This window comes from Rhinopithecus roxellana, chromosome 17 (assembly GCF_007565055.1).
Source record: "Rhinopithecus roxellana isolate Shanxi Qingling chromosome 17, ASM756505v1, whole genome shotgun sequence".
In the NCBI taxonomy this organism is placed as follows: Eukaryota; Metazoa; Chordata; class Mammalia; order Primates; family Cercopithecidae; genus Rhinopithecus; species Rhinopithecus roxellana.
In genome coordinates, this window is record NC_044565.1 from 20,985,294 (window position 1) to 21,011,736 (window position 26,443).

Sequence of the window (26,443 nt, forward strand, 5' to 3'; positions counted from 1 at the left end):
GCAGAAAGGCAAGAGAGGGCAAGAGAGAAAGACAGCAAGAGAGGCCCAAACTTGCTTTTATAACAAGCCCACTCTTGTGATAACTAAACCACTCATATGGCAATGACATTAACCCATTCATGAGCTCAGAGTCCTCATGACCTAATCACTAGTTAACACTGCTGTATTGGGGATTAAGTTTCTAATAAAGAAACTTTGGGGAATACATTTAAATCACGGCAAAAATTAAGAAAGTAATTCAATTTACAATAGTATCAGAAAGAATAGATTACTTAAAAATAAGTTTAACAAAAGAAGTACAAAACTTCTCTGAGAACTATGAAATATTGTTGGATAAAGTTGAAGAAGATCCAAATAAGTGGAAAAACACCACATGTTCATAGATCAGATGACTTAATGTTGTTAAGATGTTAATATTCCCCAAATTGATCTACAGGTTCAATGCTATTGTTATCAAAGTCTTAACTGGCTTCTTTTCAGGAACTGACAAGCTTATTCTAAAACTCATATGAAAGTTTGAGGGACCTGGAATAGCCAAAACGATCTTGAAAAAGGAAAACAAAGTTGGAGGGGTCATGCTACTGGATTGTAAAACTTATTTCAAAGCTGCAGTAATCAAGATGGTGTGATATTGGAATAAGGATAGACACATAGGCTAATGGAATAGAACTGAGAATTCAGAAATGAACTCTCACAATTGTAGTCAACTTATTTTTAGCAAGGCTGCTAGAATCATTCAATGGGTAGGGAATAGTCTTTCAACAAACGATGCTGTGACAACTTGTAGTCACATGCAAAAGAATGAAGTTGGGGCTGGGCATGATGCCTCTGTAATCCCAGCATTTTGGGAGGCCAAGGTTGGGGGATCATCTGAGGTCAGGAGTTCGAGACCAGCCTGGGCAACATGGTGAAATCTATCTCTACTAAAAATACAAAAAGATTAGCCAGGTGTGGTGGTGGGCACTTGTAATCCCAGCTACTTGGGAAGCTGAGACAGGAGAATCACTTGAACCCAGGAGAGGAGGGTGCAGTGAGCCAAGATTGTGCCATTGCACACCAGCCGGAGTGACAAGAGCAAAACTCCATAAAAAAAAAAAAAAGAAAAGAAAAGAAAAGAAAAGAAAAGAAAAGAAAAGAAAAGAATGTTGGACCCTTACTTCACACCATATACAAAAATTAACTCAAGGCCAGGTGTGGTGGCTCATGCCTGTAATCCCAGCACTTTGGGAGGTGAAGGCAGGTGGATCACAAGGTCAAGAGATGCAGATCATTCTGGCCAAAACGGTGAAACCCCGTCTCTACTAAAAATACAAAAATTAGCTGGGTGTGGTGGCGCATGTAGTCCCAGCTACTCGGGAGGCTGAGGCAGGAGAATCGTTTGAACCTGGGAGGCGGAGGTTGCAGTGAGCTGAGACCGTGCCACTGCACTCTGGCCTGGCGACATGGTGAGACTCTGTCTCAAAAAAAAAAAAAAAAAAAAAAAAAAAAAAAAAAAAAAAAAAAAAAAATTAACTCAAAATGTGTCAAAGACCTACATGTAAAAGACCTAAATGTAAGAGCCAAAACTATATAATTTTTTTTTTGTTTTTAACAGAGTTTTGCTCTTGTTGCCCAGGCTGGAGTGCAATGGTGCGATCTTGGCTCACTGCAACCTCTGCCTCCTGGATTCAAGCCAATCTCCTGCTTCAGTCTCCTGAGTAGCTGGGATTACAGGTATGCACCACCACACCTGGCTAATTTTGTATTTTTAGCAGAGACGGGGTTTCTCCATGTTGGTCAGGCTGGTCTCAGACTCTCGATCTCAGGTGATCTGCCCGCCTCAGCCTCCCAAAGTGCTGGGTAAATTCTCAGAAGAAAACATAGGTGTAAATGTTTGTGACCTTGGATTAGGCAATGGTTTCTTAGTTGTGACAACAAAAGCACAAGCAACAGAAGAAAAAAAATAGATAAACTGGACATCATGAAAATTAAAAGCTTTTGTGCTTCAAAAGGACACTACCAAGAAAGTGAAAAGACAGCCCATAGGATGGGAGAACATTCTTGCAAATCATATATCTGATAAGAAACTTGTAGTTAGGATATTTAAAAAAGCCTCTTACAACTGCATGATAAAAAGACAAATAATCCAGTTTAAAATGGTAAAGAATCTGAACAGACAGTTCCACAAGCAGCCAAGAAGCACAAGAAAAGATGCTCATTATCATTAGGGAAATGCAAATAAAAGCCATAAGGTACCATTTCATACCCACTAGGATGGCTATAATAAAAAAGATAACAATAAATGTTGTGAGGGTGTGGAGAAATTGGAACCCTTACACACTGACGGTGGGAATGTAAAATGATACAGGCTTTTAGGAAAACAGTCTGGCAGTTCATGAAAAAGTTAAACATATCATATAATTCAGCAATTTCACTAAGTAAATACGTAAGATAAATTAAAACACATGTCCACACAAAAACTTGTACACAAATGTTTATGGCAGCATTATTTATAATAGTCAGAAAGTGGAAACAACATAAATGTTCATCAGCTGAGAATGAATACATAAAATGTGGCATATCAATGCAATAGTATATTATTTGCAATAAAAGGGAATGAAGTACCGACACTTGACACAACAGAGACGAATCTTTAAATATTATGTTAAATGAGAGGACAGGACACAAAAAAACAGAATAGGCAAATCTATAGAGACAGGAGTAGCCTAGCATTGGTGATGATGGCACTGGGGGATGAGGGCTATGGGTATGGCATTTTTTTTTTGGGGTGTAATTAAAATGTTCTAAATTGATCTGGTGATGGTTGCACAATTCTGTGAAGATATTAAATGCCATTGAAGTGAATATCTTAACTGGGTGAATTGTATAATAAGTAAATTATCCCTCAATAAAGTTGTTAAAATTGTTACTACACATGATCAGAGAATATGTCTGTGACAGCTAACGTGGCTTTTTTAACATTTTCAAGTAACTCTTGCTTAATCTGTATGACATAGAGATCTTTCTTACTTAGCAAGCAGTTGTGCCAAGTATCAATGAGACTCTTGTGAATTTTTTTCCATGGGATATTCTGCTTAAATAGTCAGCACATGGCAGAACTTAACACTGCTTTCATACATCTGGGGTTGACCAAATTGGGAAAAGCTTGCAATTGTTTCTCTAAGTGAGATTAATCATAATTCTGGTTACTCTATGGTTTTCAACAGAGAAAACCAGCTGTCAAAGAAACTGCCTTCTTTGGGAGGTGGAGGAAACCTGGAGTGAAACACCAGTCCTGCCAACATTTGAGTTCCTAGTGGATTTAGCCTTGGAAACCAAGATGCTTCAGGGAACGATGTATAACCTCATCTCTCTGATAGCTTTGAAAACAGTTTCTCCTTATGTATATTTAATCACCTTAAAACAGTAGTTCTCAAAGTATGTTTGCAAAATCAGCTGCATTAGCATCACCTGGTAACTTATTAGAAATGTGGGTTCTTGGTCTGTAGCCCAGACCTACTGAATCAGAAACTGGAGGATGGGCCCCAGGAGTCTGTTTTAACAAGAACCCCAAATGATTCTGATGCACACCAAAATTTGAGAACACTGGTGGAGAGAGCTTGTCTTAGCTTCGTTCTGTGGTGATGAATTATTCTCTCTCAAGCAAGCTTTATTCATCTCTGAATTATGGTAGTTTTTTTCTCTTTCTAGTTCAAATTCCTAATAACCTTTTCCTGAGAAGTTGATACTATTGATGCCAAAGAAAGAATTATTGGGATGACAAGCATTCTATTTCCTGTCGCAGTCCTAATGAGCCTACATTATGTGGCTTACTAAGAATTTTTGAAATGAAATTTTATCTTTAGGTCTAAACACACTATTCATGAAGAAGGCTTGGTTTTTGTGTAAAATTATAGTTTTGCACAGAAGCCATTTTGTTGGACTATCTTCCTTCTCCCAATAGAGCAGCTGATTGCACCATATAGAGGCACTGGACACACAATAGGCTCTGCTTGTGAACTGACCTGGAAACAACAGTTGGATTACCCGGAACTCTCTCATCACAAAGGTCTTATTTCTGGTCTTGTCTTAGTTCTAAGGCTTCCTTACATACTCTTTTTCTCTAGTCAGGGAATCTAGATCTTCAGTTTTGAAATGGAATTTGGATTCTTCACTCTTGAGCCCCAATTTCTTCAGCAAGTTGTTCTTTGGCATCAATAGCAGGGTAAGGATTGTTCCTAAATGCTTTGATGAGGGCTCTGATTGGTAGGAGGTATAGCTGGGACAACACTGTCATACTTGACTCTTTTCTTCAGGTGAGACTGTCCTTGGTCTTAGCTGATCCAGGTTCCTGTCTTCTCTGAAATGGGTGTCTAGCTCTTAATTTCTGAAACCTAATCTGGGTTCTGATTAGTGTTGCTTTGTGAATATATGCTACCAATTGCTTGGTATCATAACCTGGGTAAGGTTTTTGGTTGAAGGCATTGATAAGAATTTTCAGTGAAACCTCTGTGAATTTGGTATGACAGTGTCTACTGTTTGTAGCTTTGGTCACATGCGGACAGCCATCCTACACATGTTGCAAGAGAGTTTAGGTGTTGAAGGATGTAACTAAGAGTCAAAATATTTTTTTGCTATGGAAAATTTCAAGTACATATAAAGTGAGAGAATAGTGAACTTGATGCTTCACCCACCTTCAATATTTTTTAGAACAAGGCCACTCTTTATTTCATTAATACACCCACCCACTCCCTCAGCCTCTAGGATTATTTTAATATTTAATGCATTATATGATCTTATCCTTTAGTAATTTAATATGTTTCTACAAGACAAAGACTCTCTAAAAAAGTATAACCACATAGGCCAGGCATGGTGGCTCACACCTTTAATCCCAGTACTTTGAGAGGCCAAGGTGGGAGGAACACCTGAGCTCAGGAGTTCAAGACCAGCCTGGGTAACATGGTGAAACTTCATTTCTAAAAAAAAATACAAAAATTAGCTGGGCATGGTGGTACATGTCTGTGGTCCCAGTTACTTGTGAGGCTGAAGTGGGAGGATCCTTTGAGCAGAGGCTGCAGTAAGTGGAGATCATGCCACTGCACTCCAGCCGAGGCAACAGAAAGAGACTCTATCTCCAAAAAAACAAAACAAAACAAAACAACCCATAATCACAGTACCACAATTACATCTAAAAAATTAGCAATAATTCCTTAATATCAGCAAGTATGTAGTGTTCACATTTCCCTGAATAAATTATAAATATATGTGAGCATATGTTTAAATAATAGTATGTTATTGTGTATATTTAACAGTATGTAATTATGTATATTTAGTATGCTAAGTTAGGATCTAAACAAAGCTTACAGAGATCATTTTGTCTCCTAAGTCTCTTCTAATCTATAAACTTCATCATCTCCTATCTACCCTTGAAAAACAAACAAATAAAATGTGTTGTTAAAGAAATCAGATTGTAGGTCTTGCAAAAATTTCCAGTCTATAATTTTCTAGCTTCAATGTCTTTATTTGGAAAACTCCTTTTTTTGACTCATGGCATCTAGTCATCCTCTCATGTTTTCACCATCCAACCTGGTAGCTATTGTTCATATTCACTGGAGACTTTCCACCTGGATCATAGCCCACCTTCCTTTCTATTACATGTCTGTTCCACTGAACAAAGTGTTACTGAGTTATCTACTGCATTCCAGGCACCATCTGAGGTGACACAACCCCAGTTCAGGGTTCATGTGGACATCCAACATCCTAACCTTGCAGTTATTTGGCCTCTAACTCCAGTGCACATCCTCTTATCTCTTTCAGTCACCCATACCCATGGTCAACCTCAGAACATTGTCATCACTTGGAACTGCTCCCCATTAGAAATTTTAAGCTCAATTTTGATTATAACCTCTCCCATCCTTCCAGCTGTGCCACATCCTTAGTCTAATTACATCATGTTTCAAAGACATTTCCACCTACTTGTTGTTCCTTTTCTCCCAGTCTATAAGCCCTTTCTGTATCTCTTCTTTTTCCTATAACTACCCTTACCAAAACTCTCAATGGTCTTGCATTCTCTATTCTTTTCTTATAATCATCTGTATTTAAGGTCAACCATGTAACTTGGTTTCTGTGTTCCTACAGAGTGACATAGTTTGAATGTTTGTCCCCTCCAAATCTCATGTTGAAATGTGATTCCCAATATTGGAGGTGGGGCCTAGTGGGAGGTGTTTGGGTCATGGAGGTGGATCCCTCATGAATGGCTTGGTGCTCTCCCCACAGAAATGAAGGAGTTCTCACTCTATTAGTTCATATAAGAGCTAGTTGTTTAAAAGAGTCTGGTGCCTCTCTCCCCTCTTTCTTGCTCTCTCTCACACCATGTGACATATCTGCTCCCCCTTTGCCTTTCACCATATGTAAAAGCTTCCTGAGGCCTCATCAGAAGCCAAGAAGAGGTTACTGCCATACTTGTACAGCTTGCAGAACTGTGAGCCCAATGAATTTCCTTTCTTTATAAATTATCCAGCCTCAGGTATTTCTAAATAGCAATGCAAAATGGACCAATACAGAAAATTGGTACTGAGGAATGGGGCATTGCTATAAAGATACCAGAAAATGTGGAAGTAGCTTTGGAACTGAGTAATGAGAAGGGACTGGAAGAGTTTGGAGAGCTCAGAAGACAGGAAGATGAGGAAAAGTCTGGAACTTCTTAGAGACTGTCTAAGTTGTGACTAAATGCTGACAGAAATATGAACAGTGAAAGGCAGGCTGATGAAGTCTCAGATGGAAACAAGGAACTTATTTGGAACTGGAACAAAGGTCATCCTTGTTATACCTTAGCAAAGGACTTGGCTGTATTGTGTCCATGCGCTAGGGGTTTGTGGAAGGTTGAATTTAAGAGTGATGATGTAGGTTATCTGGTGGAAGAAATTTGAAATTTTTCATAATCTAATTTTTTCACCACAAAGTGGTCAATAAGTGCCATAGCTCCTTCTAACAGCCTACAATCAGATATAGAAGGAAAGAAATGACTTAAAGTTGGGACTTTTAATTAAAAGGGGAACTGAAGGTAAACATTTGGAAAATTTGTAGCCTGCTCATGTGGTAGGGAAGGAAAGAGCATTTTGACGAAAGGATTTGAAGAAGCCTGCAGAACAACCACTTGCTAGAGAGATTAGCATGACTAAACGGGAGCCAGGTGCTACCATTCAAGGCAAGGGGTAAAGACTTCAAAGGCATTTCAGAACTCTTCTAGGTAGTCCCTCCATTGCAGGTCCAGAGCCCTAGGAGGCAAGAATAGTCTCAGTAGACAAGCCTTTGGCATTGCTGCCCTGAGCCACCTATGGAAGCTGCTTTCCAAATCCCCATAGCTCCAACTCTACCCTTGGCTCAGAGGGCTCCAGGTACAGCTTGGGCTGCTACTCTGGAGGGCATAATCCATAAGGCTTGGTGCCTTTCATGGGATGTTAAGTCTGCAGTTGGGCAGAATGCAAGCGTGAAGGATGCTTGGCAGCTTCCACCGAGATTTCAGATGTATTGGAAAGCCTGGGTGCCCAGGAAGAAGCCTGCTGTAGGAGTGGGACCCCCATAGAGAGACCCTACTAGAGTAGTGCCAAGGGAAAATGTGGGGTTAGAGCCCCACACAGAGTCCCCACTGGGGTGCTGCCTAGTGGAGCTGTGAGAATGGTAGAGAGATTGGCAGTGTGCACCCTCAGTCTGGGAAAGCCATAGGCATTCAACTACAACCCAGTAGGGCAGTCAACATGGACAGCTAACCAAAAAGCCACAGGACAGGGCTTACTAAGGCCTTGGGAGCCCATATCTTGCACCAGTGTGCTTAGGAGCCACTCCTGGCCCCCAAAATCTCATGTCCTTCTCATATTACAAAATACAATCATGCTTTCCCAACAGTCCTCAAAAGTCTTAACTCATCCCAGTGTTAACTCAAAGTTTCAAAGTCCAAAGTCTCATCTAAGACCCAAGGCAAGTTCCTTCCACCTATGAACCCGTGAGATCAAAAACAAGTTATTTACTTCCAAGACACAATAGTGGTTTGGGCATTGGGTAAACATTCCTATTCCAAAAGGGAGAAATCAGCCAAAAGGAAAGGACAACAGGCTCCATGCATGTCTGAAACCCAGTAGGGAAGACATTAAATCTTAAAACTCCAGAATAATCCTTGACACCATGTCCTGCATTAGACATGTGGGGTGAGGAGAGTTTTTTTCTAACCCTATATTTTCCATGACACACTGCCAATATCTCTGCCATTTTCACAGCTCCACTAGGCAGCATCCCAGTGGGGACTCTGTGTGGGGGCTCTAACCCCACATTTTCCATGACACTTTTTTCCATGACACGTTTTTCCTCCTAATTTACAACACAGCATCAACACCTCCCAAATATGCTTTCGTCTTTTCCAGTTAGTTTTTTCTCCCTTTTCTCAAAGGAACAATCTCCATTTTTCTCTAATGCAGGACATGGGAAAGCATGATTGTATTTTGTAATATGAGAAGGACATGAGATTTTGGGGGCCAGGAGTGGAATAATATAGTTTGGATGTTTGTCCCCTCCAAATCTCTTGTTGAAATGTGATCCCCAATATTGAAGGTACGGCCTAGTGGGAGGTGTTTGAGTCATGGAGGTGGATCCCTCAAAAATTGCTTGGTGCCCTCTCCATAGAAATGAGTGAATTCTTGCTCTAGTAGCTCACACAAGAGATAGATGTTTAAAACAGTCTGGGGTCTCCCTCCCCTCTTTCTTGCTTCCTCTCTCACCATGTGATGTGCCTGCTCCCCCTTTGCCTTTCACCATATGTAAAAGATTCCTGAAGTCTCACCAGAAGCTAAGAAAATGCTGGTGTCATGCTTGTACAGCCTGCAGAATTGTGAGCCAAATAAACCTCATTTCTTTAGAAATTACCCAGCCTTAGGCATTCCTTTATAGCAATGCAAAGCAGACTAACACACAGAGATAGCAGAAAATTCTTCAACATAGCATCAACACCTCCCAAATATGCTTTCGTCTTTTCCAGTTAGTTTTTTCTCCCTTTTCCCAAAGGAACAATCTCCATTTTTCTCTAATGCTCCCTGAAACTCACCACTCAAATCTTTAGCAGATAATATTATTCCCTTATTAACAATAAAAATAGGAATTATATCTAAATACACAGAAACTGGAACTGTCCTGAATGCTTCATTCATTCTATTGATAACTTGTGCTGTGTTGAAACTTGCACCTCCTTGGCTTCCATGACACTTTTCTTTTCTCCTAGTGTTTTTCCTGACCGTCTGCTATTTTTTCTTATGGGCTACTTATCCTTTCTCTCTGCCTTTTAAAAGTTGGTGGTAATCAGAGCTTCATTTTTTGCCTATCTTTCCTCTTATTCTATATGTCTTATACCTCTGCAATCCCACAACTCCCAACTGAATGCTGATTTCCAAATCTCTATTTCTAATTAATATATCTCTCTACAGTTTCCTACTTCCATATGAGCTGACTTCCAGACTGCTATCCACTCTGATAGCTGTAGAGTCAATAGCATCTTTCTCTCACACATTACTCCTTTCACACCTGCTTAGTGGTTGGCACAACTATCCCCTTTGGCATGCAAACAGAAACTGGGTGCCGTATCAGTTGCCTCATCTCCATACCCCTCTTTATCTCTCTAAACTACTACCTCTGTCTTAATTCAGGCCACCATAATTTCTTTCATCTTCAAACAGGTCCTGGTAACTATGGCTTTGAACCCTTCAAATGTCTCCTCTCCATTGTTGTCAAGATCTGAAAGGCCCATTATTTCCCTTCTAAAGTTTCCCAACAGACCCCATCCCTCCGGCAGAGAGCATGGTACTCTAATGGCACACACCAGGGAAAGGATAACCATGGGCCTGGCTGGCTCTCTTTCAAAATTCTCTATATAAAACATTATGTTTTAGTAATACACAGAACCATGTTTCATTTTTTTGAGTCATCTCCCAAACTTGGCCACTGTTATTCTCAAATAAATTTATAAATCATAACTGGCTAGTGAGCTTTAGTAGAAATAATTGTAACACAGTCCTTTAATTAAAAAAATGCCCTACCTTTTCTTCTTTACAACATTTAATAAGAATTAGCTTATGGAAAGAACTCAATCCTGCACTCCATGGATCCTGGTGTGCGGCCTCCTTTTCCTGTCTCAGGTGTTTCTCTTCGTGTTTCATTTTAGAATAGCCTTCCCATTCCTGTGGGTTAATATAGGTCTCAAAAGATCCTGGAAATACAATTTTAAAAAGATAATTTAATTAGATTTGTTTTGGCTTTGAAATTAAATAATGTTTGGTAATTTAAAAATATCTCTATATTTACTATCAGTTTTAATCACAAGTATACTGTAAATACATCAGTCTCCCCTGCTACCCAACCTAATTAATTAAAAAGTAAAGAATTTAAAATGTAATGAGAAAATAGCAGCAAACCACTTACAAAAGACAAAAACAAAATAATAGGAAGGTTAAAAATAAAAGGATGCATAGAGGTATTTAAACAAATGTGAGCGAAAAGAAGATTGAAGTGATAAGAGTAATATTGGGTTAACTAGAATTCAAAGCAAACATAATTAAATGGGACAAAGTAGGTTATTATATTAATTAAAGTAACAAGTCCATAATAAAAACACAATAAAATGAACCCATGTGTGCCAGAAAATAGCATAAAAATATGTCAAATAGTCACTGTTAGAAGTAGAAGAAAAAGGAAGAAAAAAAAAAAATAAAATCAGTCTATGATAAATGAAGTAAACTGAAAGTTCTGGCCTATGTAATTTGAACAACATAAATAATAGCTGAATACATTGACATATATACATTATGCCCTAATAAACAATACATCATCCCCTGCTCCCTGGCTATAGAATATTTATAAGAAATGGTTTTGTATCTTGTAAGAAAGTTAGGATCATAGTTAGCTCTTACAATGGTTATAACATGTACTAAGAATTTGCATTTAAATTTTTGTAGGTACAGAGTGCATGTGGTGTAAACCTTTCAGAAAGCCAAAATAACGAGTGTGTTCTCCAGTGAGGAAACACGTTTCTTGGGTTGGCCATTAGGCACAATTGTTGGCTTGCATTTCAGGCTAGAAAACAAGTTTCTCTAGCTTGTCTGCAGGGGTTCTCCTCTGGGAGTTTAATCAGAGCAATCAGAAAGCTAGTGACACAAAAATTTAATAACACTTCTGACCATGGCCTTGGGGCAGTGTTCATCTTTGCAAGATTTCTAATTTATATATGGAATATAGACAACTACAAGGTATGAGACCACAAGGCATACCATGCCACAATACTCTTTAGTTAAAGGTGTTTGCATTATTCTGAAGACCAGGTAGCAGAACCATGTATTGCAAAAGGACTACTTTTCCAGTGAGGTTCTCATTATTTTTTGGGTAATCATTAGGACTCCAGCTGATGATGGGGCAAAATAATGCATAAAATATGCATTAGAAGATGGTATCTAATAATGCATTATTTATTCATTTGGAGACGAGAGTCTTGCTCTGTTGCCCAGGCAGGAGTGCACTGGCATGATCTTGGCTCACTGCAACCTTTGCCTCCCGGGTTCAAGCAATTCTGCAGCCTCAGCCTCCCGAATAGCTGGGACTACCACAACACCAGGCTAATTTTTTGTATTAGTAGAGATAAGGTTTCACCACATTGGCCAGGCTGGTCTCCAACTCCTGAACTCAGGCAGTCTACCTGCCTCGGCCTCCAAAACTGCTAGGATTACAGGTGTGAGCCACCGCACCTGGCCTAATAATGCATATTTTAAATAACTCCCAACTAATAGGACATGAAACACTAAGAAATCATGAAAGACAAAAGATTAAGGCAATTAGGAAGTTTCTGAAGGTAAGATTGACAATGGGATTAATTATTAAACATCACTTGCAAAGATCTAAAGCTCACTTTTAGAATACCAGCTATCCTATCAAACATGTACAAACCTTCATAAGTCTGTAGCATTTCTGGAATAAACCTTGAAATCTAACACATTAAAAACAGGAAAGTTTTTTTAAGTTGTTGCAGTTTTAGTCTCAAAGACATGGATAACACACGGTGCTTTTTTATAAAAAAATTATGAGTTGTCCCTAATTACTTTGCTTTTCAACCTCCATACTTTCCCTCTTCCTTTGTCTCTGTGTAGATGAGGCTCCATCTAGCCCTTTTTGTTTCGGGTCTGTCCCTAACTGTGCATCTCTGGGTTTCTTCTATGAATATTTTTCTTCTTGTGTTCTATTTCTACCTCTAGCTGTCTCATTTAACTGGTGCATAATATAGAAACAATTTTTACTAGGGGGGACAAAATACTAGGGGGGAATGCACTTTTCAGTAAGTCAATGCATTTATTGAAAAGCTTCCCCCCTCCCTAGTCTTCATTTAGAAATCCAATAAATATATTAGGATCTTAGAAATTCTGGTTCATGTGGACTTTAAACCACCACACTTGCTGGGTATGCTTAGTTAAATAAATATTCATATTAGAAGTATAAGAGTAATTACCAAAAAATAAAAATAGAATTTCAAATCAGTAGAGGGGAAAATAAAGAGTGTGGATGATGCACCTGAAGAAGAAAGGAAGGAGAGGAGAAATAAAGGATAAAAAGAAAGGAAGAAGAAAGAAGAAAAAAGGAAGCAAAGAAAAAGCTGGCAAGAAAAACATGCCCAAAATAAAGACGACCAATGTAGTCCAAATAGATCAGAGTTTCTTAACTTTACTAATATTAACATTTTGGATGCTGTAGTTATTTGTTGTGGAAGGTTGTTCTGAGCACTGTAGGAGGTATAGTAGCATCTCTGGTCTCTACGCACTAGATGCCAGTAGCACCACCCCAGTTGTGGCAAACAAAAATGTCTCCAGACATTGTCAAATGGAAATCTTCCCCAGTCAAGAGGAACTGAAATAAATCAATAACCATAATAAATATAATCAGATTGAAATTTGCCTGTTAAAAGAAAGACTTTCATGCTCCTCAAAACAACAACAAAATCCCAACTAAGATACGCCAAAACCATGATGATGACACACAAAAAATGGAAATGGAAAGTAAAGAATGTAGAAATATATAGAGTGGGGGTACTGACTAAGAGAGGCTTGCTGTAATAATATTTTGAGGTTTTAGGTCAGGATGGCTGACTAGATGCAGGTATTGTGTGCTGCCTCCATGGAGAAGAGCCAGAATAATAAGCAGATACATTTCAAACAGGGCATCTAGGAGAGAATGCTTGGATTCATTAGAGAAGAGACATGAAGTACCAGAAGTACGTAAGGAGAGGGTTCACGTTAGCTTGCCCAGTCAGGAACTGACTGGGCTGGGAGATGGTCCTGGATGCAGGGAAACAGTAAGAGAGAAATCCCTGGAGCTCCAAAACAGGGTTTTATGATCTTGGCTACAGGAGAAACCCTTGACCCACCAGGGCCTTGTGCCTGACATATGGAACTGCCTAAAGATTGTACAGATACATTGCTCTAGAAAGGGAACCCACACAGAATCCCACAGGAATCTGAGCCTGGCACAGCCTCAGCTGGGTGCCATTTTGAGAACCCAGATCCTGGGGATTTACAGACACAGCTGTAGCCACTGTGCTGCTCCAGGGAGGGAGAGGGGAGAACAGGCACACTCACGCACCCCCTAGAGGGTACTTGCTGCCCTGTTAGGAGCTGCTGTTGAGACTGAGATAGGAGTGGACCACATTACTCACAGCTTCCTGCTCATGCTGCTTGCCTGAATGGTGCCCCACCCTCTTTAGCCCCAGGCCCAAGTTTCCCTTTTGAGAGTTTAATGCTGGGCTGAGCTCCATGCAGTTTGGGCTGATGTGGCTGTAGCCTCTGCTTGACTAAGGAAGAGCAGGGAGATCAGATCATCCTCCTCATATCTAGGACAATACTCACAGCTCTGTAGCAGGCTGCTGTGAGACAGTTGTGAATGAAACATACTCCCCACAGCTTCTTGATCATGCTGCCTGCCTGGGCAGTGACCCGCCCTCCCTGTTTTCAGGCCCAAGGTACCGCTTTGAGAATGTAGTGCTGAGCTGTGCTCCATCCTTGGCCTGAGTTTGGGCTGATGTGGCTGCTGCTGCCACCCAGCCAAGCAGGGAGAGGGGACCAAGGCTCTCCTACATATACCTAGGCCAATGCCCAATGCCTTACTATGAGCTGCTATGAGACCGAGACTTGAGTGGACCACACTCCTCACAGCTTCTCGTCCGTGCTGCTTGCCTGAGAGGGGCTCCACCCTCTCTAGGTGCAAGCCCATGGCTGGCACCATTTTGAGAGGTTAGAGCCATTGTTTGGTGACCTGGCAGCGGTGGCCACAGCAAGCATTTTGGTCTTAGGTGAGATTAAAGTGGAAGGGAAGAAGGGTCCCCACAGGCAGAATTGAGCAGCAAGTGTGGAGAGTGCCCCAGTAGTAGGTAGTGGAATTACGCTCTCTCCCATCACAAGACTGGAGTGGGAGGAGAGTTGGAGAAGCTGAGGTTTTTCCCAGAGGGCAAGACTTTCAGCCAGAGACAGCTTTGCAACCTAGAACTGGTCTGCATGGGTCACAATGGGGTGTCCCAGCCTGTTTCCTTGGTCAGTTGGGGAACAGTGCCCCACCAGCTCTGAGGAGTGGGAGGGAGGCAGACTCCACTCACCTGGAGATCTAACTCTTGATGCAGACTGTCCCTAAAGGAGGGGATAAAAGAAAATGTGAGTGCAGTGCCAGCCACTGAAGGTGGTACCACCAAAGCCTGGGAATGGACATGGAGAGGGGGGTCACACTTGCTCCGCTACCCTTCTTCTCCGTGCCCTGTCAAGGATTTGGAAGTGACTCTTCACATTGGGGTTTGGGGAATGAGGTTTGAAAGAGTCTGTGTGTCAAGCTTCTCCAGCAGCTCCACCCTACTGAGGGTGAATGTGCTCTGCGGAGGTGCTTTTTGTACTTTCTAGTGCTTCCACCCCTGCTTGTATCCATCAATTCTTACTCTTAAGCACCATCTACTAGACTGCATCCTGGATTACACCACCAAATAAAATTACATTGCTACAACAAGGAACTTCTGAGAAAGCCACTGCATGAACCTATTTGCAACCAAGGAACCTGTACAGAGAGTTGGCACTCTGAAAGCACCTAGAAACGAAGCCAATTAATCACACACAATATACACCACAGTCATACCCTCAAAGGGAAAAAGAATAAATAAGAAGCCCCATCCAAATGATAGCAAATTAAAAAAAGAGAAGTATCAGCTCTCTCAGATAAGGAGTAACCAGTGCAGAGCCCCAGCAATACAAAAAGCCAGAGTGTTTCATCACCTCCAAAGGATTCCACTAGCTCCCAAGCAATGAATCCTAACTAGAATGAAATGTCTGAAATGACAGATATAGAACTCAGAATATGATGCAAAGAAACTCCATGAGATCCAGGAAAAAGTTGAAATCCCACACAAAGAAGCCAGAAAAATGATCCAAGATATGAAAGACAACATAGCTATATTAAGAACAAACCAACAGAAGTTCTGGAATTGAAAAATTCACATCAGGAACTTCAAAATACAAATGGAAGCTTTAATAACAGACTAGACCAGGCAAAAGAAAGACTTTCAGAACTTGAAGATCAATCTGTCAAAATGACCCAGTCAGTCAGACAAAAGTGAAAAATAATTAAAAAAAAATGAACAAAGCCTTTGAGTAATATGGGATTATGTAAAGTAACCAAACCTATGACTTACTGGCATTCATGAGAGAGAAGTAGAGAGAGTAAGCAACTTGGAAAACATATTTGAGGATATAATTCAGAAAAATTTCCCCAATCTTGCTAGAGAGGTCGACATGCAAATACAAGAAATCCAGAGAACTCCTGTAAGATGCTACACAAGATGACCATTCCCAAGACAGACTTGGGGATGGATAGGAGGGATAGGACTAACCAAAGTCCACATGAAAGAAAGAACTTTAAAGGCACCTAGAAAAATGGGTCATGTTGCTTATAAAGGGAAACCTATCAGACTAACATCAGACTTTTCAGCACAAACCTTATAAGTCAGAAGAAATTGGGGGCCCATTTTTAGTATTCTTAAAGAAAATAAATGTCAGCCAAGAATTTCATATGCTGCCATGCTAAGCTTCATAAATGAAGGAGAAATAAAGTGTTTCCTAAACAAGTAATCACCAAGGGAATTTTCCACCACCAGACTGGCCCTACAATACATGCTTAAGGGAGTTCTAAATGTGGAAACGAAAGAATAATGCTTGCTACCATGAAAGCATATGTAAGCACATGGCCCACAGAACACATACAGCAACTATACAATAAAGACTACAGAGTAACTAAGCTAACAGCATTATGATAGCAACAAAACCTCATATATCAATTTTAACTTTGAACATAAAGGGCCTAAATGCTCAACTTAACATACATAGAGTATCAAATTGAATGAAAAAACAAGACTCATTCTTCTTCTATCATCAAGAGACCCAATCTCACATGTTATGATACCTATGGGCTCAAAGTAAAGGGATGGAGAAAGATATGTCATGTAATGGAAAACAAAAAAAAGCAAGGGTTACAGTTTCTATATCAGAATTTAAACCAACAAAAATAAAAAAGGACAAAGAAGGGCATTAAATAATGATAAGGGGCTCAATTCAACAAAACATCTTAAGTGTCCTAGATATATATGTATCCAACATTGGAGCACCCAGATTCATAAAACAAGCACATCTAGACTTAATGAAAGACTTTGGCAGTACACAACAATAGTCATACAACACTGATAGCATTTGATGTATCGCCGAGGCAGAAAATTGACAAATTCTGGACATAAATTCAACATGACCATTTGGACCTAATAGATACCTACAGAATACTCTACCTAACAACCACAAGATACACATTCTTCGTATCTGCATACGGAACATACTCTAAAACTGACCACATGCTTGGTCATAAAGCAAGTCTCAACAAATAAAAAAAATCCAAACCATACCAAGCATCTTCTGAGACAACAGTGAAATAAAAATAGAAATCATTAGACAGAAGATCTCTCAAAACCATAAAATTACATGGAAACAACTAAACAAATTGTTCTCAATAACTTTTGGGTAAACAATGAAATCAAGGCAGAAGTAAAAAAGCTTTTTTGAAATAGATGAAAACAGACATGGAATGTATCAAAACCTCTGGGATGCAGCAAAGCAGTGTTAAAGGAAAGTTTATTGCACTAAAAAACTACATCGAGAAGTTAGAAATGACATTGAGAAGTTAGAAAGTTCTCTAATTAGCAAACTAATCTTGTAGTACCTAAAGGAAATAGAAAAATAAGAACAAATGAAATCCAAAACTAGCAGAAGACCCATCAAAAAGTGGGCAAAGGATATGAAGAGACATTTCTCAAAAGAAGACATGCATACAGCCAACAGACACATGAAAAAATGCTCATCATCACTGGCCATCAGAGAAACACAAATCAAAACCACAATGAGATACCATCTCACACCAGTTATAATGGCAATCATTAAAAAGACAGGAAATAACAGGTGCTGGAGAGGATGTGGAGAAATAGGAACACTTTTACACTGTTGGTGGGACTGTAAACTAGTTCAACCATTATGGAAAACAGTATGGCAATTCCTTAAGGATCTAGAACCAGAAGTCCCATATGACCCAGCCATCCCATTACTGGGGATATACCCAAAGGATTATAAATCATGCTGCTATAAAGACACATGCACACGTATGTTTATTGCGGCACTATTCACAATAGCAAAGACTTGGAATAAACCCAAATGTCCATCTGTGACAGACTGGATTAAGAAAATGTGGCACAAATACACCATGGAATACTATGCAGCCATAAAAAAGGATGAGTTTGTGTCCTTTGTAGGGACATGGACGCAGCTGGAAACCATCATTCTCAGCAAACTATCACAAGAACAGAAAACCAAATACCGCATGTTCTCACTCATAGGTGGGAACTGAATAATGAGATCACTTGGACTCGGGAAGGGGAACATCACACACCAGGGCCTATCACGGGGAGTGGGGACGGGGGAGGGATTGCACTGGGAGTTATACCTGATGTAAATGACGAGTTGATGGGTGCTGACGAGTTGATGGGTGCAGCACACCAACATGGCACAAGTATACATATGTAACAAACCTGCACGTTATGCACATGTACCCTCGAACTTAAAGTATAATAAAAAAAATAAATAAAATACAGGATTTAAAAAAAAACTAGCAGAAGAAATAAAATAACTATAATCAGAGCAGAAATGAACAAAATAGAGACCTCAAAAACCATACAAAGGATCAATGAAACAAAAAGTTGGTTTCTCGAAAGGATAAACAAGATTGATAGACCATAAGCTAGATTAACAAGGAAAAAAAGAGAGAAGATCCAAATAAGCATAATCAGAAATAACAAAAGTGACATCACAAATGATCCCCCAGAAATATAAAGGATCCTCAGAGGGTACTATGATGAGCATTTCTATGCACATGAACTAGAAAAATCTAGAGAAATGGATCAATTCCTGGAAACACACAACCTCCCAAGATTGAACCAGAAAAAACCAAAAATCAGGAACAGACTAAACATGAGTAATGAAATTCAATCAGGAATAAAAACCTACCAAAAAACCAAACAACAGAAAATAAAAAAGCCCTGGACAACCAAATTGTACCAGATGTACAAAGAAGAGCTGGTATCAATTCCACTGAAACTAATCCAAAAATTGAGGAGGAGGGACTCCTCACTATCTCATTCTATGAAGCTAGCATCATCCTGATACAAATACCTGGCACAGACATAAAAAGAAAAGAAAACTAAAGGCCGATATCCCTGATGAAAATAGACTCAAAAACAGACTAAAAAATCTTCAACAAAATGCTAACAAACTGAATCCAGCAGCATTGAAAAAAGTTAATTCATCATAATCAAGTGAGCCTTATTCCTGGGATGCAAGGATGATTCAACATATACAAATCAATAAATGTGATTCACATCATAAACAGGACTAAAAACAAAAACCATATGATCACCTCAATAGATGAGGAAAAGCATTTGATAAAATTCAACATCCCTTTATGATAAAAATCCTCAACAAACTAGGCATCAAAGGAACTTACCTCAAAATAATGAGAGCCATCAATGACAAACGCACAGCCAAAAGCTGGAAGCATTCCCCCGTAAGAACTGGAAAAAAACATAGATGCCTACTCTCACCACTCCTGTTCAACATAGTACTGGAAGTCTTAGCCAAAGCAATCAGGCAGGAGAAAGAAATTTATTCAAATAAGAAAAGAGGAAGTCAAATTATCTTTCTTCACTAACAATATGATTCTGACCCTAGAGAATCCTAAGGATTTTTTTGTACATTCGTTTTATATCATAAGACTTTGTTGAAGTCATTTATCAGGTCTAGGTGTCAAATCCTTAGGATAATAATGTTTAAGCTGAGAAACAAATAAAGAATGGAATCCCATTTAAAATAGCCACAAAAATATTGAGGATTACATCTAACCAAGGAAGTGAAAGATCTCTATAAGAGTAACTATAAAACACTGCCAAAAGAAAGGATGAAACAAACAAATGGAAAAACATCCCACACTTATGGGTTGGAAGAATCAACATCGTTAAAATGACTATGCTATCCAAAGCAATCTACAGATTTAATGCTATTCCTATCAAATTGCCAATGTCATTTTCCATAGAATTAGGAAACACTATTCTAAAATTCATAGGAAACAAAAAATGTGCCCAAACAGCCAAGGCAATCCTAGTAAAAAAGAACAAAGCCAGAGGCATCACATTATCCAACATGTAAATATACTACAAGACTACCGTAACCAAACTAACATGGTACTGGTACAAAAGTAGACACATGGACTGATGGAACAGAACAGAGATCCCTGAAACAAAGTCACACACCTACAACCAGCTGATCTTCGACAAGGTGAACAAAAATAATGTGGAAAGAATATTCTATTCAATAAATGAGCTGGAAAAACTGGTTAACCATATGCAGAGGAATGAAACTGGACCCCTTACTTCTCACCATATACAAAAATTAACTCAAGGTTGAAGAAAAACCTCAAACTATGAAAATCCTAGAAGAAAACATAGGAAATACTCTTCTAGACATTGGCCTAGGCAAAGTATTTATGATGAAGAGTCCAAAAGCAAATGCAACAAAATAAAAAATAGACAAATGGGATTTAAACTAAAGAGCTTCTGCATAGCAAAATAAAATATCAACTGAGTACAATGTACAGAATGGGAGAATATATTTGCAAACTATGCATCCCACAAAGAACTAACATTCAGAATCTATAAAGAAGTTAAACAAATCAATAAAAAGTAAATAAGCCCATTATAAAGTGGGCAAAGAACATGAATAGACACTTTTCTAAAGAAGACATAAAGCTGCCAACAAACATATGAAAAAGTACTCAACATGACTAATCATCAGAGAAATGCAAATCAAAACCACAATGAATTACCATCTTACACCAGTCAGAATGCCTATTATTAAAAAGTAAAAAAAAAAAAAAAAAGATTTTGGCAAGATTGTGGAGAAAAGAGAATGCTTACATTCGGCTGCTGAGAATATAAACTAGTTCAGCCTCTGTGAAAAGCAGTTTAGAAATTTCTCAAAAAGCCAAAAATAGAACTAACGTTTGACCTACAATCCCATTACTGGGTATATACCCAAAGGAAAACAAATCATTCTACCAAAAGACACCTGCACTCATATGTTTATCGCAGCACTATTTACAACAACAAGACATGGAATCACCCTAGGTTCCCATCAACAGTGAACTGGACAAAGAAAATGTGGTACATATACACATGGAATACTATGCAACCATAGAAAGAATGATATTATGTCCTTTACAGCAACATGGATGCAGCTGGAGGCCATTGTCCTAAGTGAATGAACAAAGAAAATCCAAATACTGTATGGTCTCACTTATAAGTGGGAGCTGAACATTGGGTACACAAAGACATAAAAGAGGGAACAATAGACACTGAGGACTCCAAAAGAGGAGATGGAGGCAGCAAGGGTTGAAAATCTGCTTATTGAGTTCTATGTTCACTACCTGGGCAATGAGATCATTAGAAGCCCAAATTTCCCCAGCATGCAATATACCCATGTAAGAAACCTGCACATGTACTCCCTGATTAACAAATACAAATAATACATTAAAAAGGAAATATACTTAAGGCAAAAAGCATTATTCAGAGTAAAGAGGGATTTATTATTTAATAAAAAGGAATAATTACTAAGAACTTAACTTTAAACCTATTTTATATACTGGCATAGTTTCACAAAGTATAATGGGAAAAATTCCAAAATTACAAAGGGAAGTTGCCAATCATAGTGGTATACCTTAATATAGCTCTCTTAGAATCTGACAGATCCAGTATAAGAACGTTAGTAAGATAAATACCACAATTAGTAAGTTTGAGCTAAAGGTCACATATGGAGCCTTGCATTCAAGAAATGACATGCATGGAATATTTTATATAAACAAAACATGCACCAGGCTGCAAAGGAAGTGTATATAATTCCAAAGAGTCAATTTCATGAAAACCATGAGTATAATTTCCATAATGTAATTAAATTATAAACAAAAAAAGATGGCCCCCTAAATCCTAAAATGGCTTTGAACTAGTAAGTGTAGTTTTAGAATTGAAAGGGCTATATATTAAAACTTGTAGGGAAAAATTAATACAGAATATTATAATTCAGAGTAGTTGTTACCTCTGAGGAAGAGAAGCGAGAGAGAATAAGGGGATTCTGGGATGCTGGTACTGTTCTATTTCTTACTCTCAGTGATGGTTCATAAATAAATCTACACAGTTTGTGATAGTTAATCAAATTGTATAATTTTGATTTGTGCATTTTTCTGGATTTATGTTATCCTTCAATAAAAAGTTAAAAAAAAAACCTATGGGATACAGCTAAAGCAATACACAAATGTATGTTTATATTCTCAAATATATACATAAAATAAAACACATATAAAGTAAACATGAAATACTGAAAATTCATGGGCCAAGCATTCTACTCAAGAAATTGTAAAAACAAATAATTTACAGTTTCTTAGAAATGAAGGAAGTTCCTAGTGAAAAATATTGACATTGCAGAAGAGGTTAAAGAAAACATTAAGATTAGGATTCAAGAGCCTGTTTATAAGCCTCCTCAGCAGGTTCTTTTTGTCACACTACCTAAGCGTATGGAAATAGGATGTGACAATATATTTTGGGTAAGTCCGTGAAAAACTGGAAATGATTCTTCCAAGTCACAGCAAGCGAACCACGTAGCAGTAAGTAGCCAAGGAGCTTCAGGCTTAGGTGGGCGTTCCTATTTGAAGACAGAAAGAAAATGAATAACAATTCACAAGGCAATCACAAAATATACTTTCACTTTGTCCAAGTGAAAAATCAAGCTCTAATAGTATGTTAAAATAACTGTTTTCCTAGGACAAGTAGTACAATATGGTGAAATAGAAACGGTGTTGAATCAATTCTAATTGTGGACCTTTGCACAGAAGTACAGCTGCTAAAAACTTTTCAGATTGACATTTACAGAAAACAAAGTTGATCAATTAAATCTGCTACTTTCAGCCTGTTTTCCAACACCCCACACCAATCTTTCCCCACTCGCCAAATATTCCTATGGTTAATAATTTTTCTCTAGAGAACGAGTCTTCAAATCAGATTACCAGATGTTCTCACCCCTAGGAGACAGAGAAAGCTGAGTATGGAGCAGTATCAGTAGCAAGACAAATGGCAACCTTATTCCAGCTCTGGTAAGCGTTTGTCTAATTATTTTAGATATTCTCAGAAACTTCTGGGAGAAGTGTTATGCCATTTGGCAATATTCCGTGAAGCACTTACATGTGGGTAAACAGTTTTAAAAGAGACAGAGAAATAACTGTGATTGTAAGACTGAAACTAGTTCTTCAAAATTTCCTGAATATTTGCCCAAAGTTCCTTACTACATTTAAAAACAGGTTTATTGAGATACAATTCACATACCAAGCAATTTATCCATTTGAAGCATATAATCTAATGATTTCAGTATATTCACAGATGTGTACACCCACCATCACAATTTAGAACATTTAATTTCTTCAAAAAGATACTGCGCGCCCATTAGCCATTACTCCCCGTTAATCCCATCCCTTGAGCCTGAAGCAACTGCTAAACTACTTACTGTCTCTATATATTTGCCTATTATGGACACTTCATGTAAATCAAATTATATAATATGTGGGCTTTTGTGACAGACTTCTTAGCTTAGTGTTTTCAAGTTTCATCCATGTTGTAGCACATTATCAGTACTTCATTCCTTCTTATGGTTGAATAATATTCCATTGTATAAATATACCACATTTTATTTACATATCAGTTGATGGACATTTGGGCTATTGGACATTTGGACATTTCCACTTTTTGACTAGTATAAACAATGCTGTTATGAATATTCATGTCCAACTTTTTGTGCAGACATATGCCTAACCAGTAAGTATAATGGAAGTATTCCAAAAACTGAAAAAACCCCAAATCTGAAATGCTTCTGGGCCCAGGCATCTTGAATTAAGGAATACTCAACCTGTAATGCACTGTAGCAACTCTGAGCATGCACCCTTTCCCCAAAGGCTTCTTATTGTTACTTGCTTATTTGTTTAATAACTGACTGGATTATTTTAGTGGAGTCTCCCCACAACCCCTGCACAACATTAAGCCTCTAATGTTGCTCCTCAAGAGGTGCAGCCTTGGGAATGCCCACAGTTACCCTGGGATGTTCATAGCTTTTTCAGGGCTCTTTTTGATAGTTTCTTTCCTTGACTGCATCTAGCTGTTAAGCACCACTAATTGTGGGCTGATTGCTCTAATGTTTTTAACAATGCTCTTGGGGACATAAATTTCTCCTCAGACTAAAACATTCAAATTTGGGCCCCTTTGAAGGAGTTGCTAAGGTCAGTGTTTGGGTTTTCTTCTGGTCTTTGGCAGGCTTCAGTGCCTTCTCCTAATCTCTGGCAAACCAGCTGGCTTATAGCGTTGTCTCTCTGTCTGGTAATTCCATCAGTTTCCTTTCAATTGCCTTTCACTACAACCTTTATAGTTTTAGAGAGCATCATTAGGCTTAAACTTTTCCATACTGTGTTGGAAATGAAGTCAGTCACTCTGTGAGGAGATAAGGAACTATCTGTTTTATGGGTTGCTTCTCCCATTCAGGCAAAGTCTCCAAGCCAGGGGCATGACAATGTTGCACTTTTCGCAGAGGCATATTCCAGGAGCTGAGTACGCCATGGATGGGAAGACAGTAGCCTCAGGTCTCCTCAGCTTGCCTCTGCCATTGATGAACTACTATCTTAGGAGCTGGGACAACCATGATGCTGCACCAAACATGAAGCCTCAGTCTCCCCAGTGGGGGCTGGGTGAAGAAGGCAGCCCCACCTTTTGGCTGCACTCAACTGGAACTTAGCTTCAGCAGTAGGTAGCTGTGGGCAGGATGAGAAATGCTGATGTCCTGTCTTTCTCAGGAATATGGCCCTTTAACTGGCAGTGGGGAGCAGGCAGGAGCCCTGTGCTCTTAGCTGCATCAGTCTGGAGTGCAGTTCCTATCTCCCTAAGCTGGGAGCAGGAAGGGAGGCAGTGGGTCTAGGTTCAAAGACCACAGACTCTTGCTGTCCTTACTGAGCCTCTAATAAATTATCTCAAATAAATGTTTATTCATTTGCTGTATGTGCCTGGGACCATTTCCAGATACTTTAAATGATCCTTACATAATTTTCAACAGTTTTGCTGGGGAGCAGGTATGTGAAGATCCTCACACTGTCATGCTGGAAGTGGCATTTCCCTGTGTTACATCTTGATCCTAGATAAACCCCTCAAAGAGCTCTTAGATTAGTTAATGTTCACAGGCATTTACAAATATCTAATGCAGAATTCTGAGTGGTTTTGCTATATTTTGATCTCTAATAATAATGTGTAAAACAAATCACTGGTCTCTGCGCAAATTTTAATGAATTTTCCAGGAAATAGATATCATGTAAAGTTTTCTGGTTATGCTATTATTACATGCTAGCATCATTTTTTGGATTCCTAGCATTAAGAGAAAATGCTTTAAAAAATGTTTGTCCAACCCATGGTCCACGGGCCACATGCAGCCTAGGACGGTTTTGAATGTGGACCAACACGAATTCGTAAACTTTCTTAAAACCTTATGAGATTTTTTCTTTTGCAATTTTTTTTAAAGTTCATCAGCTATCATTAGTGTTAGTATATTTTATGTGTGGCCCCAGACAATTCTTCTTCCAACGTGGCCCAAGGAAGCCAAAAGACTGGACACCCCTGTTTAAAATATCATCGTTTAAAAACATTAGTTGTACAGACTGAATATAACCAATGAGAATAGCCTAGAGACCTCAATTTGCAGAAATCCATTTACCTTGTCCACATGTAATAGAAACCTGCAGATGCTTGAGGCTTTGTGTATTGGTTCCAGTTGTTTCTATTTGTCCCTAAATTCTAACTGTTGTGGTTCAATCCTGGAAATGCCTACTTCTGCTCACACCAGCCAGTCTCCAGCTGCAGACCACAGCATCTCCCCCTGCCTTTTGTTGTTGTGACCTTCTAGAAATCTGTGTTTTGCTCATCTGGATTTTCTTCATCTAGTGCATCCAGTCAACTCCAGATTCCACGGGGCATGTATCTCCTTCCTCTCTCTCCTCCCATCCTGGACACTCATCTTTTATTCTTTCTAGGTCTCTTCCAGAGCCCTTTTGTTGTACCATCTCCTTGCATAATGACACAATCTTGTCTTAGGTGTTTGGAACTCAGTGCACATTTTTCCACAGGAAAAGTTTTATACATGGAAGTTGGCTTCCAAGATTATTCCAGAAAATCTAATTTAGATCCTAATGAATGTAGCAAAAAACAATGTAGCACTTATGATAAAAATAGAAAATACTAGTGTCAAAATGTCAAATGAGGTGACCATATAAAATATGCCCCCAAATACATTTCTGAAAATAATTATTAGTCAAGAATCCTTCCAATTTCCTTATGTCTACCATAAGGAAAAAGACAGTTTAATTAAAAATAATTCAGAGAAGTTTCTGACTATGGTAATTTTAAGTTTTGAGTTTATGGTATTTAAAACATATTTTACACTTTTCAAAATATGCTGTTCATGAGAAGTAGGTGGTGTTGGAATGGACATGGGCTTTAGGAGCTCAGACACAGGTTTGAATCAGACTGTGTCATGCACTAGTGTGATTTTGGAAAGCTCTTTAACTTCTTTGAGTCTCTGTGTGAGAAAACTGTAAGAAGAGCTGTTGACAAGGCTGCAGTGAGGAAGGAAGGGCGAAAGCACACTGGGCAGGGCCTGGCTGAGTGGCTAACAGTCAGCAGTAGAGTGAACTGGCTAAG

At 38.9% G+C, this 26,443-nt stretch overlaps 1 protein-coding gene across 2 annotated transcripts in view; it reads right to left on the minus strand.

Annotated features, from left to right (window-relative positions):
- The window catches only part of DNAH6 (dynein axonemal heavy chain 6), a 330,576-nt gene that overhangs the window by 64,751 nt on the left and 239,382 nt on the right, over nucleotides 1-26,443 (minus strand). For both annotated transcript variants that reach the window (XM_030920632.1, XM_030920633.1), the window contains 2 exons: nucleotides 22,229-22,364; nucleotides 10,059-10,228 (listed from right to left, as the gene is read on the minus strand). In XM_030920632.1, coding sequence (XP_030776492.1) covers nucleotides 10,059-10,228; nucleotides 22,229-22,364 — 306 coding nt within the window. The remainder of the gene's footprint in view (nucleotides 1-10,058; nucleotides 10,229-22,228; nucleotides 22,365-26,443) is intronic.